Genomic DNA, 13,824 nt, shown 5'->3' on the forward strand with positions numbered 1-13,824 from the left:
ATGAAGGTCCAGCAAAAGCTTTTGTTGAATAATTTGAAAATCATCCTTTGAGAGACAAAAGGTGTCAAATTAGAAAGACAAGACAATACTACCTTATTTTTTGCACACCATTTTTCAATTGCCACCAAATTTCAAACACAACTGAGAAGCCTTGTTCCCATTTTGCATATCAAGCTAAGCTTGGTTAGCCACCACAAATGTGATGAATATAGCAGTCTCAGCTGAGATAACAGCATCCATCCAACATACTGGTTCTATTAGAAAGCTTGCACTGTATCCTTTTCCTCCAAAGCTCTTTGGACTGGGTGGCAGAGACAGAGTTTACTTTCTATTCTAGAGGCTGCTGTATAGGGATACAGAAGCCAATCTTTAACTAGTGAAATGGAACTTTAATGTTTATCAAGCAGATAGGACCCAGGTGTTTCATCTCATCTGGTGAACAGAACAGCACTGTCAAACTACAGGGGTTTTTAGCAAATGGAAAGTGCATATGGTTTCCTCTCCCTCTCTTGCCCCCTCCTTTCCCCAAAGCAAGATCCAAAAGTTCTTTTACTGACTGGTCAGTCAGATTGAGGAAACAAGGGGTAAAAAAAAAAAAAAAAGGAAATATTTTTAACCATGATATTGACACCCAAAGATTTTAAAGCACTAGAGAATTTCTACAGGACTGTTTTTGGCAAGTCTCTTACCTCAAATCTGTTTTTATTCCTTTTCATCTTCATTTTTAACTTCAGAAAACAGACATGTTTCTCCCAAAGGAACAATTAAACGTGTTTTCTTTCAAAATCTAAAGGGCATGGTGAGCAGGTTGTGTGTTCAGCAGGCTACTTTAATCAATGGAAACCATCCAGTCTGCCACTGCTGATCAAATTGCAATTTACATTGGCAGAGAAAACTTTTTAAATGGGAAGGTGTGGGAATATAATACCATTTTTGGCATAACACAATGTGCAGGGTGATATGTAGTTTAATGGTTCTCTAATAAGCTTTTGGAAAAAGTTTTGAAACATTAAGAAACGACAATAAGACTGTACAATTACAGCAAGGTCTGCTTGAACAGTGAAATCTATGCTATATGCACAGGACTTCTGAAGTCCACATGACACTCATTTAAGCTTTATTACAAGGATTCAAGAAGGGCTAGATACTACAAGACATCCTCTCCCCTCCCCCCACCCATGCTCAGGTGTCTTTCATCACATAAGAATTTCATACATAAGAATTTGAGCCAGATCAGAGTAATAACATGGAAAAACTTTAATTTTTTTTTAAACTAAGCATAATTTTAGTTTCATTAGAGAGGGAGGATTTTTTGTTTAAAAATGGGTTTAATATGAGTTTTATAAGCTCACCTGTCTTCTAATGTTAAGGATGCATATTTTTGCATATGATGTAGAATGCATTTTTTCTAGATGGCAGAAGAGATAAAGGATATCAGAACAGTTAGGAACAAAACTATGTTATGGACAGAGAAATTTAGCATACCAGTAGTACCACTCTCCCTTTCAAGAAGAATAGATACATTAAGAAAATTCAGTCTATTTCCCAGCCTGATTAAGCCCCACAGATTGCTGAGGTTAACAGTTTCTTAGCTACTTAATTTCATAGTTATTCTTTACAAGTCTTACAGGGAGGTTTTAACATTATGCAAAGAAGCAGTGCCTCCAACCCAGTATACACAGACTATTCACTCTCATTGCCTGAGAGAACCACAAAGAACTAGAGAAAAAAATGCTGTTGTGCTTATCATACATGAGCTCAGTTTATTTGTGCTATAAATAAAAGTAGATCTTGATAGTGTAATTACATTTCTTAGCATTATCCTCTGCCATTCACTTCAGAAAGAAAAAAGAAAGGGGAGAAAAAGTTGGCTTCACTATAATTTGTAATCAAAATTACTACACTTAAAACATAATTTTATTTCCCTGATTTCATTTCCTGTGGAGGTTTGTGGGGCAAATACATAATATTATACCAAATCTGCAGGCAAATAATTCTCACATCCCCTGCCCTTTCATTGCCTAGATCACTTTTGCTCCCTCCCTGTGCTTTCCCCAAGACCATGGGCTATGGTTTTGATATTGCATTTTATCATTGAGAGATATATCAGCATCAGAAATCCTAAGGGGGAATCAACTTTTACTTTCTCTATTTTCTCTCTTCTACTCCCCTAAATTATTCTTCCTTGCCTAATTTGCTTTTTATAATGTTGGGGAGGGGGAAAGTGGTTTCCCACTATGAAGGATTAGCATAGATTATGATGAACAGTATTAATTATAGGTGGAGAAAGAGAATAGCGCATCTCTCTAATCTGTTCTTGATTTCCCCCGTGTCTGTCTGGCTGGTAGTAAGCCTCCTTTAATCTGGCAGTCCCTTTGGTGAAATCAGCACCACGGACAGCAATATTGATTGCTTCTGAGAAACCATCACAGCTGCTCTACCAAATTACCTTTGATATGTGACCTTTAATGTAATTACTGCAAGATCAAAGCATTTCCATAAATTATTAAAGAACTAATATACTTTATCATCCAGCTACTCTATTATATGTAAAATAAACAATCACAAGTAAACGCTAGAATTTGAATTGTCCGACACTTGCAAAGTGCTCTTTACACATACTTATACACTCTGCTAAGTTAACTTTCCGTTTTAGGCAAGACAATTTCAAACTGTCCAAAACAGCCTAATTCATTCAGATGAAGAAGATTCAACTAATAATTTTATGTTTTACATTCCATTCTAGTTGCTTCAAAATATCCATCATGATTCCTTCCCGCCCAAAAACAAAGTGACGTAAAGACTTTATTAAGCAACACATACCTGCTTGGAAGTATTTTGATTATTCCACAAGATGACTTTATGTCCCATATATAACATAGAAATATGTGAAACATATTTCTGTCATCTTACAAAGCATATCCAGAAAGTAATTACTGTAAAATATGCGCATGTAGCCACTCCACTAAAAACAAAGTGATACATAGCTAAGGGGCAAGGCATCTGAATCTGGACACAAACTCCTCATGCCTCACCATACCCATACATTAGCATTCATGTGCATATTATTAAAAATGACTCAGTTCTGTGTTTTATAATACAAAGAACATAAACAGCAGTATTGCAATAACAGGAAAATACACAGTTTACTAGGAGATGGGAAAGAATCGTCTTGATTCAACAGCTCACTGTAGTACTATTTTCTTTTTTCCTATACTGGGTTTGTTAATTATTTTTGATATCTCCTCAATAGTGCTGTTTGTGTCACAGACAGTAGAGGGTCAAGAGAAGGTGTTATATATGTGTCATTTGTGAACTCATGTGAACGAGGACTCAGACCCCTGACCATACAAGTGTTTGTTATTTTATGATGATGAAGTATGCTTGATATTGTTGGTGCATGTTATCAAGAACAGTCAGGTAAGTCATAAATAATTCTCTGCTACTCACATAGAAACCATAAAACAGTATCCAGGCATGACAGTTTATCAAGAGACAAGGCTGGTTTCTTTAAATAAACTACAGTGACATCATTCAGAAGATGAGTTCAGAAACTTGGCAGAAAGCTGTATGCAGAGGGTTTGCTGGTGGAAAGTAAACCTTTACCTGAGACAAACAGAACTGGAAATTAAAGGGGTGGGAGAAGTCAGTGCTCAGAACTCTCAAAAACCTGGTTGCTATTTTAGACAGAGGATTCACCGTTCCCAATTCAATCAGATACTGATGTGTCACCTCAAAGTGTAAAACAGAACAAAAAAGACTTCTCAAGTCAGCATGGTCAGTATGGGCTATATGTGATAGAAATTACATAAACCAAGGAAGAAATGTTCTGCCTGTAGTCTAGAATCAGTCAGTATAACCTCTGAAGGAAGTCTTGATCCTAATGTAAAAGCTGGTTGAATTTTGCCACTATCCAAGACAACAGCTTTTACTTTAAGTGTTTTGTGATTTGAAATCTCTAAAATAAGATTCAGAACTGAGGATATATAAAGAAGTAATTTGAAAAAAAAACCAAAAATACAAAAAAAGAAAACCTAAATCATCACTTGCCCTCCCCTCCCCAACTCTAAGCCCTCAGTCTCACTGACCCAGTGTCTTCTTGAAGATATTCCCATCATACAACTTTCAGGATCAGATTTTAACCTCATAGAGAAGATATGAGCTCCATATGCAAGTGAGTGGTCTGGCTCCTAATGAAGTGAGCAAATAGTCTCAGTGAAAACAATTGGAATTCCAGTTACTATCTTTTATATACATAACACTCTACACTCTATTCATCACAAGCATATCTCTAGTTTTGATAAATATGTATTTGATTTCAAGCATATTTCAGTAAATTTCAGGTAAAATGTTACCTGAAACATCTCTATTCAAAATATTTTCATTTTTTGTACATCCAGTTCTATCATTCAGAGGACAGAAAAGTAAAAAGAAAACATCACCTGTTAGGGGAAAATAAAGGAAAAAAAAAGAAAAACCTAAATCTCAACAAGACTCAATTTACTTTCAATCTGCAACTAACAAGTTTCTAGAAAAAAATAATCCAGAGGGAGTTGTCAGCTGACAGAAATGTATTTTTAGGAAATGAAGTGTGTATATGTTTACATAAGGTATGGCCTTTAAAGCAAAGATAGATGTAGATGAGCACGTGCGTGGGCACCTCCATACTAGCAAGGTGGCATGGAGATAGGTAAATAGACCCAGGATGATGGAAACAAGCAGAGCAGAATCAACACTTTCTTCAGCAATACAGAGCAGTTGTTGCATCTTAGGTTTTGTGGAAAGGTAGGTTATGGGTATGCAGGACTCAGTCATTCAACACCAACTAATAAAGGCCGACTTTTGGATCAATTTCCTCTTAGTTTACATGCAACCTGGAACCCTTAGGATTCCACTCTTAATTACCTGATCACTGACTTTTGTGTCATTGTGAAACCAGCCCTCTTCTAGCCACAGGAGCACTGCGCTTGGCTGTTTCCAAATCATGTACCCTGGCTGAATCTAAATAGTCAATCTCTCTCTCCCTCCTCTTGGTTATTGCTAAACTGGAAACCCAACCCAGCAGGGTAGGTCTTCCCCACATAATACTGATTCTATTTTTAGTTCTGTTTGTGTTGTCTGAACCTTAGATCTTGCTCTTTTCCTCATTATCTTGTGTTCGTCTCTCCTCTCTCTCCTTTCTCCTTGTCTCACTGCCTTTCCAATCTGCTACATCTGCTTGAATACTAAAGTCAAACCACTTTGTCATCGGGAATATGTTTTCATTCTGTGATAACTCAGTAATGTGATCTGTTTCTTGATTTCTTGCTGCCACACCTTGCTTCAGAGAAGAAAAATAGTAAGAGGTAGCACCTGGTGAGCACTTCTAATATTTTGTTGTAGTGGTCAGAATCCTAAAGCCTTTTCCTCAGCTGAGTAAGGCTGGTAGAGTCCAGCCCATAAACAGTTAAGTACTGTTTTCCTGACTCCCAATAAGAGCAAAAAGCTTTTCAGTTTGTGCATGGAAACCATTTGGGTGAGTTGGCAGTATCATTATTTTATTAGCACAATGCAAATAGTGAATCATCCAAGCAAATGGAGACATTATGTTTCCAAACCCAAGATGAGAACTCCATATGTAACCCACTTAGAATTGAAAGAAAAAAAAGTTATCAATCTGGACTCACCCCTGGCAGTGTCTTCTGTTCATGCAGTGCGCTCTGGGCCTTTAGAGCAGACTCCCTTTCGCAGTATGTTAGGAAGGCACAGCCTGTAAACAAAAGGCAAAACCTCAGTAAGAGCAGTGCTTCAGAGGAGATCTGTTTAAAACTGAGGCATAGAGCAAACCACTTTCCCATCATCACCCCATTCCCAATCATAAAAAAAATCTCTCCTTAGTAGGTCAGTAGTAAAGAGTCAAGCAATGAAGCTATCATCACTTCTTCTGAGCCCTGATGAAAAGTGAGCAACAGTGTGGCTACAAGTGCTTATTTTTCTTTGAATACATGCTTAAGTGTCAGATATAGAGGGTTGTACAGGATTAGGGATCTCAAAGAACCCACATGGTGGCAAGATGGGGCATGAGATCCCACTCCTGCACCAGTAGCAGCACTGGAAACAAGCCCCTTACTGCCATATCATGCTGAAGGTCTCATGTCCTTCTTTTGTACCAAGTACTTCAGGTAAAGGGCATACAAGGACTTGAGACTTACTTCCTACTGCAGAGGAATACGTCTATTGTTTAGACTGACTTGCATCCACAAGTAGTCTCCCTGTTTGCATCACACCAGAAAGCCACCACCCTGCAGTTGCTGCTGCAAGGGCTCATTGGCTTCCAGCCATGCATACAAAGACAATCACAGCAAAACCCAAACAATCAATCCAAAACATTCATGTTGCTTTACAGATCATTAGAACTCCAGAGATGCTCCAACGGATCATGTATTTGATTCTTCCAAAAAGTTGTCTTATCAACTACAAAGGCTAAAGCCCTGTCATGGTAGGGTAGAGCAAAAACTGTACTCTGCATTTTTTCCCCACTTCCATACTTACCTTCAGGTAAAACTAGTCAATTTTGCAATGTCTTACACCAGTTGTGTGTGTGTGTCTGATGTAATCAGATTATTCCTTCTTACTGCAGTATACTGAAAATCTGCCAGTTCCTGCAGCAAAAGAAGTGCTTGTTATGCAGAGGACATTTTCTCTGAAGTCACTTCAGAATGTCTGCAACATTACCAGCTCCTTGAAATGGAGGTATCATATCTTTCAAGGTTCAGCCATCATGTCCATCAAACAGTGGGCATCTTCCAAGAGCAGCACAAGTACAGAGACTGTCAAAGAAACAAACATGTGCCATAACCTCATCTTGATCCACTCACCCCATGAATACAAAAAAATATGCAACAGGTGAGTAAACAGTAGACTATGAACATTTTTTTTTCAGCTCTGATCACCACTGTGATCTTTTTGTCCATCCTATGTTCACTGTTTTATCCAAGTTGGTTTCTTAGACAATATTACTGAAGAAATATGCACTTGTTCTTTTCTTCTTTACAATTTTTTAAATAGATTAGTATGCAGAAGAGACTAGGGAGGTTTTTTTTAAACATAAATATATACATATATTTTCTTAAAGATTGTCTTGTGGAAGCCACCCTACTCCTCTCACAATGAAGCTACAAGCTGGATGAATGTTCCAATTTGGCATGGAAAGAAAACCTATTTTTGCTCCATTTCTTTCCCTATATTACTTTCTGAAGGTCTTGTTCCTTTGAGTTGTCGTGGTTTTGTTAGTAAGGGGGGGGCTAAGGTGGTAGCTTCTGTAGGAAACTGCTAGAAGTCGCTCCCCTTTGTTTAGTGGACTCGGCCGGGCCTAGGGCGGACCTGCTGCTGGCCAAGGCCAAGCCGATTGGTAGCAGAATGTCTCGTGATAACGCCTCTGCGATAACGTATTTAAGAATGGGAAAACAGAAAAAAGAGAGAGAGAAGAGAAGATGTGAAGAAGCTGAGCGGGGGCAGAGGCGCAGAGGGGGAGGCGCAGGCCTCATGGGCCTTGCAGGCCTCACCCTCTGGCCTCTCGCCAGGCAGCCGACTTTATTCAAGCCATTTCCTATGTCTCAATAATTGTGACTCAGAAGCAGAAGTCAACAATTAAGGAAGGAGACAGAACAATAGCAAAAGTTTACATACTCTAATTGGAATTATTTGGATTCTTTCCTCTCTAACTTTAAATGGATGAGCTTTCAGTTAGTCTGCATCTAGCAGAGAAGAGGAAGAAACTGTGGCAGAGAGTTTACAGCAAGTATAAGTAATGGAATGAAAAGGATCCTTAAAAGTCACCCATAGCTTGATAATCAAATGGGAAACTATGCTTAAATTTAATGTCAGTGCTAAATCACAGGCTGAAAGCCCTCTGTTGACTAGACACAATAAGAAAATGTCCCTTTAGTAGCAGATGTGGAGCAGCTGATACAGTCTAAATAGGCACATCATAATGCACTGCTATAGAGATAAACTATGCAGTGTAAAGCTCCCATAATGATAGCTATATTTTTCTCCTCATTGTGATGGCCATGATGACAGTTCAGAGTAACAGTGTCCTGCAACTTCTACCATATCATGACTGTAATTCAGACTGAGTATACAGAAGACTACTCCTCTCTGAAGGAGCACAGTTTCCTTCCAAGATCAGCATAAAGTGTGTGTGTGGGTAAGTTCTCATCAGGGAAAAACCTCCACTAAGTCCTCTCCAAACATGTTTGTACCAGTGGTAGAAGTATCAAACTCCCAGAAACAGTACTTAGTTGAATGCATTCAAACATCACTGATTTCCCAAAAAAGGTGTTAAGGACAGAAAGGCTTTGAAATGGAAAAGACTAAATCTAGACTCTCATATGGTCAGATAAAGAAAAAACATGTTTTTCAGGGACAAAAAATGTTTCATGGAGGTATTTATTTTTCCTTTGCTCCTTAAAAATATGTAATGCACATGAATTATGCTCTACCCCACTCTTGCTTGGCAAAAAGTAATTTATTTAGGAAAAATAATAACTCATTTACTTTAAGTAAATCCTGATTGCTTAGAGACAGTAAGAAGTTCCATCCCAGCCATGGCCAGCTGGAAAAAAATAGAGCTTAATATTCATAATAGGCCTCAAGTCTGAACTTGAAAAGGCCAGTTCCTGGGATTTTTTTGTCTTCTTACACAAGATTGCTCTATAAGGCACAAATCCAGCATCAGCCATCAGCTACAGTAGTATTTTTCAAAAATATTAATATATTGCTTGAAATAAAACAATACATATATATTATTCCATCCTGCAAGAATTTCCATATTTCAACTCCTTGTGCATTAGGACAAAAGGCAAAAAGATTTCATGCCTCCTTCTCCCTAGAAACATCAAAATACCTAATCTGTCTTCTGTATTGTGATGCTTAATGGAATTACAACTGTAGCACCTGTTTCAGGTGTTACTTTTCCTACGCTACCTCTTTCAGTGTGCATCCATGTGACCCCACCAAAGGATTCTTCCTTCCTGGAGAATGTTGCTTAAAGAACAGAGCACTGAACACTCAGGTTTATACTACAGGATACAACACCCTAAGCAAATGAGTCTTGAAATAATGTTATATGAAGCAGCTATATTGAGTTTTACAGAGAAAAGTTAAACTGGTGAAAAAAGTTCTTTTTTTCATTTTGATTTTCCAGACAGAAAACAGTTTCAGGGAAATCAATTTTATCCACTGAAACTTTTGATTGTGTACAGAACCACTTATTTCACTGGAAGAAAAACACACAAAGCCCAAACATTTTGATAGTAAACTCTTAAATAGCTCAACTTAACAGCTCACTTGCCATCAGCTGTTTGGGTGGGATGTGAATCTGACTTCTGGGTGAAAGGCTTCATATTCCATTACAAATCTTTCGCACCATCCAGTCCCCTGGAACACCCTAGATTCAACAGTATAATGAATATTTCTGAACACATCTCTTAAGGAAAGACAGAGTGAAGGCTATGCATTATTTCTGTTATCTACTTGTATGGGTGATAATGACTGAGTGAGTACAGTGCTTCAGAATTATATTGGAATTTGGACAAAAAAAACCCCCTAACTGATTAATTATTGATAACGAAAGATTTGATCCTAGCTGTTCCTAATTTCAATTCCATTTCTCTCAAATATGCCAAGTTTTCCAGTCATTTTGGCCAAAGACTTGCCAGGCTTGTCCGGAGGGCTTTAAACTAGTCTTGCTGGGGGAGGGGGAGCACTGCTGTCAGCATGGTGCCAGTGCCAGCACTGAGGGTCCAGAAGCTGAGGAAGGATCACAGATAAGTGCAAATGAACCTAAACTGCGGTCCAATAGCACCCCTGTCGCTCCAGCCAGCAAGTCGGCTTTGTCGGGGGCCCAGCTGAAGTGTCTCTATACCAATGCACGCAGCATGGGGGACAAACAGGATGGGTCAGGATTAGAGGAAGGTCAGGGACAGGGGACATTACAGTGGGGGTCTGCTACAGGCCGCCTGCCTCTACAGGCAGATAGGAGCAGCCTCGCAGTCGCAAGCCCTGGTCCTCATGGGGGACTTGAACCACCCTGACATCTGTTGGAGAGACAACACGGCAGGGCACAGGCAGTCCAGGAGGTTCCTGGAATGCGTGGATGACAACTTCCTCCTGCAGGCAATAGAGGAGCCAACAAGGAGGGGTGCCATGCTCGACCTTGTGCTCACCAACAGGGAGGGACTGGTGGGGGATGTGAAACTCAAGGACAGCCTTGGCTGCAGCGACCACAACACGGTGGAGTTCAAGATCCACGGGGCAGCGAGGAAGCTACACGGCAAGCTCTCTGCACGGGAATTCAGGAGAGCCAACTTTGGCCTCTTCAGGGACCTGATGGGCCAAGTGCCGTGGGAGACGGCCCTGGAGGGAAGAAGGGCCCAGGAAACTTGGTCCACATTCAAGGAGCACCTCCTCCAAGCTCAGCAGAGGTGCATCCCGATGAAGAACAAGTTGGGCAAAAAGGCCAGGAGGCCCGCAGGGATGAGCAAGGAGCTCCTGGACCAACTGAAAGTGAAGAAGGAAGCCTACAGAGGGTGGAAGTGGGGACAGGTAACCTGGGAGGATTACAGAGAGGTTGTGCGAGTGGCCAGGGATCAGGTGAGGAAGGCTAAAGCCCTAATGGAATCGAATCTGGCCAGGGATGTCAAAAGAAACAATAAAGGCTTCTATAGGTATGTAGGGGACAACAGGAGGTCCAAGGAGAATGTAGGCCCCCTCCGGAAGGAAACAGGTGACCTGGTTACCCAGGACATGGAGAAGACAAGAGGCTTAATGACTTTTTTGCCTCAGTCTTCATCGATAAGGGCTCTTGTCATGCCATTCAAGTTGCAGAAGGCACAAGCAGGGACTGTGAGGATGAAGAACCACCCACTGTACTCGAAGAGCAGGTTCAGGAACATCTGAGGAACCTGAAGGTGCACAAGTCCATGGGACCTGATGAGATGCATCCACGGGTCCTGAGGGAACTGGCGGATGAAGTTGCCAAGCCACTGGCCATCATATTTGAGAAGTCATGGTGGTCTGGTGAGGTCTCCGATGACTGGAAGAGAGGGAACATAACCCCAATTTTTAAAAAGGGGAACAAGGAAGACCCAGGTAACTACAGGCTGGTCAGCCTCACCTCTGTGCCTGGCAAGGTCATGGAGCAGATTCTCCTGGAAACCATGCTAAGGCACCTGGAGAGCAAGGAGGTGGTTGGTGACAGACAACATGGCTTCACCAAGGGCAGATCGTGCCTGACCAATTTGGTGGCCTTCTATGACGGGGTGACAGCATTGGTGGACAAGGGACGAGCAACGGACATCATCTACCTGGACTTGTGCAAAGCTTTTGACACTGTCCCGCACGACATCCTTCTCTCTAAACTGGAGAGACATGGGTTTGATGGACGGACCACTCGGTGGATAAGGAGTTGGCTGGATGGCCGCACTCAGAGAGTGGTGGTCAACGGCTCAATGTCCAAGTGGAGACCAGTGATGAGTGGTGTCCCTCAGGGGTCGGAATTGGGCCCAGCCCTGTTCAACATCTTTGTCAGTGACACGGACAGTGGTATAGAGTGCACCCTCAGCAAGTTTGCCAATGACACCAAGCTGTGTGCTACCGTCGATACGCTGGAAGGGAGGGATGCCATCCAGAGGGACCTTGACAGGCTGGAGAGGTGGGCCCGTGTAAATCTCATGAAGTTCAACCAGGTGGACGAGAAGCTCAACATGAGCCAGCAATGTGCCCTTGCAGCCCAGAAGGCCAACCGCATCCTGGGCTGCATCAAGAGAAGCGTGGCCAGCAGGTCGAGGGAGGTGATTCTGCCCCTCTACTCTGCCCTGGTGAGACCTCACCTGGAGTACTGTGTCCAGTTCTGGAGCCCCCAACATAAGAAGGGCATGGACCAGTTGGAGAAGGTCCAGAGGAGGGCCACAAAGATGATCAGAGGGCTGGAGCACCTCTCCTATGAGGCCAGGCTGAGAGAGTTGGGGCTGCTCAGCTTGGAGAAGAGGAGGCTCCGGGGAGACCTGATAGCGGTCTTCCAGTACCTCAAGGGGGCCTACAAGAAAGATGGGGAGAGGCTGTTCAGCAGGGCCTGGTGTGATAGGACAAGGGGTAACGGTTTTAAAATAGAGGGAGGTAGATTTAGATTGGATATTAGGAATAAATTTTTTACACTGAGGGTGGTGGAACCCTGGCCCAGGTTGCCCAGAGAGGTGGCGGAGGCCCCATCCCTGGAAACGTTCAAGGCCAGGCTGGATGAGGCTCTGAGCAACCTGATCTGGTTGGAAATGTCCCTGCTCCTTGCAGGGGGGTTGGACTAGATAACCTTTGAAGGTCCCTTCCAACCCTAACCATTTTATGATTCTATGATTATCTATATCTTAATTAATCTATATTATATATGGGTGGAGATGAAGATGATGCATACTGGAGATCTATTAATAACTGTAATTAAGGCCTTTTTCCTCCTTTCTTGTTTTATTCTGGCAGACAGCCACAGGTATCCTGGCACAGTTTCTCTTATTTGCCCATTGTTTAGAGCAAAGAACAAGCACTTAGTGACTTATGACCCCTTCTTTGTGTGATGTATTTTGGTGACATGTTATGATTTTATTACAACTGCATAACCTCACAGAAAGCAAGCCTTTAGCTTTTTCATATATCTAAATCCAGAGGCATTGTCTAAGAGGTAGACTATAATCACCATAATTTCCAGGTATTTGCTGTCTGTCCGAACAGGGCAGTAAAGGTCCAGTCTAAATCTAATGAAAAATTATTTATGTACTTCAACAGGCTTTGGAGAAGGGCCTCTTAATCTTTCTGGGCCTATGTTTACTCTTTGGAATTATGAGGGAAAATTTAAAAGTTTGTTAGGTGCTTCAAGACTGTTGGATGAAAGCCAAGAGCTAAAGCAGATTCTGAGCTCAGAGGTGTAAATCCAGTCAAGGGGAGAGCTTGCATGTAACTCAGCAGAATGATGCAATACACTAACTTAAAATTAGTTTCACTATTTGACCCATAATCTACTGCCTCTCTTGGAAGTATCTTTGGCTCAGACACTGACTACAGCTGAATTGGTGATAATCCAGAACAGTTAGGATAACCCTTGGTTTTGAGAAGACTGGCTCAAGTGGTCTAAGACAGTTTTTGATTCACAAACATTTGTGATTGTAGAGTATGCACTCAACCAGTTATCACAGTTCAGCTGACAGGTGATAACTTCTGAAATCACAGCCCTTCTGATACCTGCATGTGTAACTAAAATCAGAATCATTGCCCAAGAAAAGATAAAACTATCACAATGCTGTCAGTTTTTTGTTGCTTTTTCTTCTTCGAGTCAGTTAGCTTCATGCTTTTAGTAAAAATAATAGCCATTGAAATTAACAGTGAGGTGTCCTAAATTGGCCTTCCTATGTTGTTTTATGTTAGACTCCTGTATAGCGCATGAACTAGTGAATGAGATACCATTCTGTTAACAGTTACGCAAGAAAGACCAAAGAAATCAATTCATGGTGTCTGTTACTGTAGAACCTTTTCCCCTAACACCTTTAATCTACCTAAATTCCCAAAATCCCAAGGCAAAGAAGCCAAGGGCTTTACTCCAGCAGCACACTATGGAATTCAAGAAAGCAAACTGCAATTCAAGCACAGCTATCCAAGACCTTCATGCTATATATAAAAAACAGAGGAGAGTAATAATATTGCATACGTTAGACAACATGCTAGTGGTCATGCTTCAACTTAAGAACAGCTACAGTCTTGTAGAGGAGCTGATTTGAGAACAAATAACTTGTGTCTCTG

At 41.3% G+C, this 13,824-nt stretch overlaps 1 protein-coding gene across 1 annotated transcript in view; it reads right to left on the reverse strand.

Moving 5' to 3' along the window:
* The window catches only part of LOC104482491 (CUGBP Elav-like family member 4), an 829,267-nt gene that overhangs the window by 694,746 nt on the left and 120,697 nt on the right, over positions 1–13,824 (reverse strand). The window contains 1 exon segment of the mRNA XM_086769726.1: positions 5,667–5,749. Coding sequence (XP_086625852.1) covers positions 5,667–5,749 — 83 coding nt within the window.

This window comes from Chlamydotis macqueenii, chromosome W, assembly GCF_036417535.1.
Source record: "Chlamydotis macqueenii isolate bChlMac1 chromosome W, bChlMac1.mat, whole genome shotgun sequence".
In the NCBI taxonomy this organism is placed as follows: domain Eukaryota; kingdom Metazoa; phylum Chordata; class Aves; order Otidiformes; family Otididae; genus Chlamydotis; species Chlamydotis macqueenii.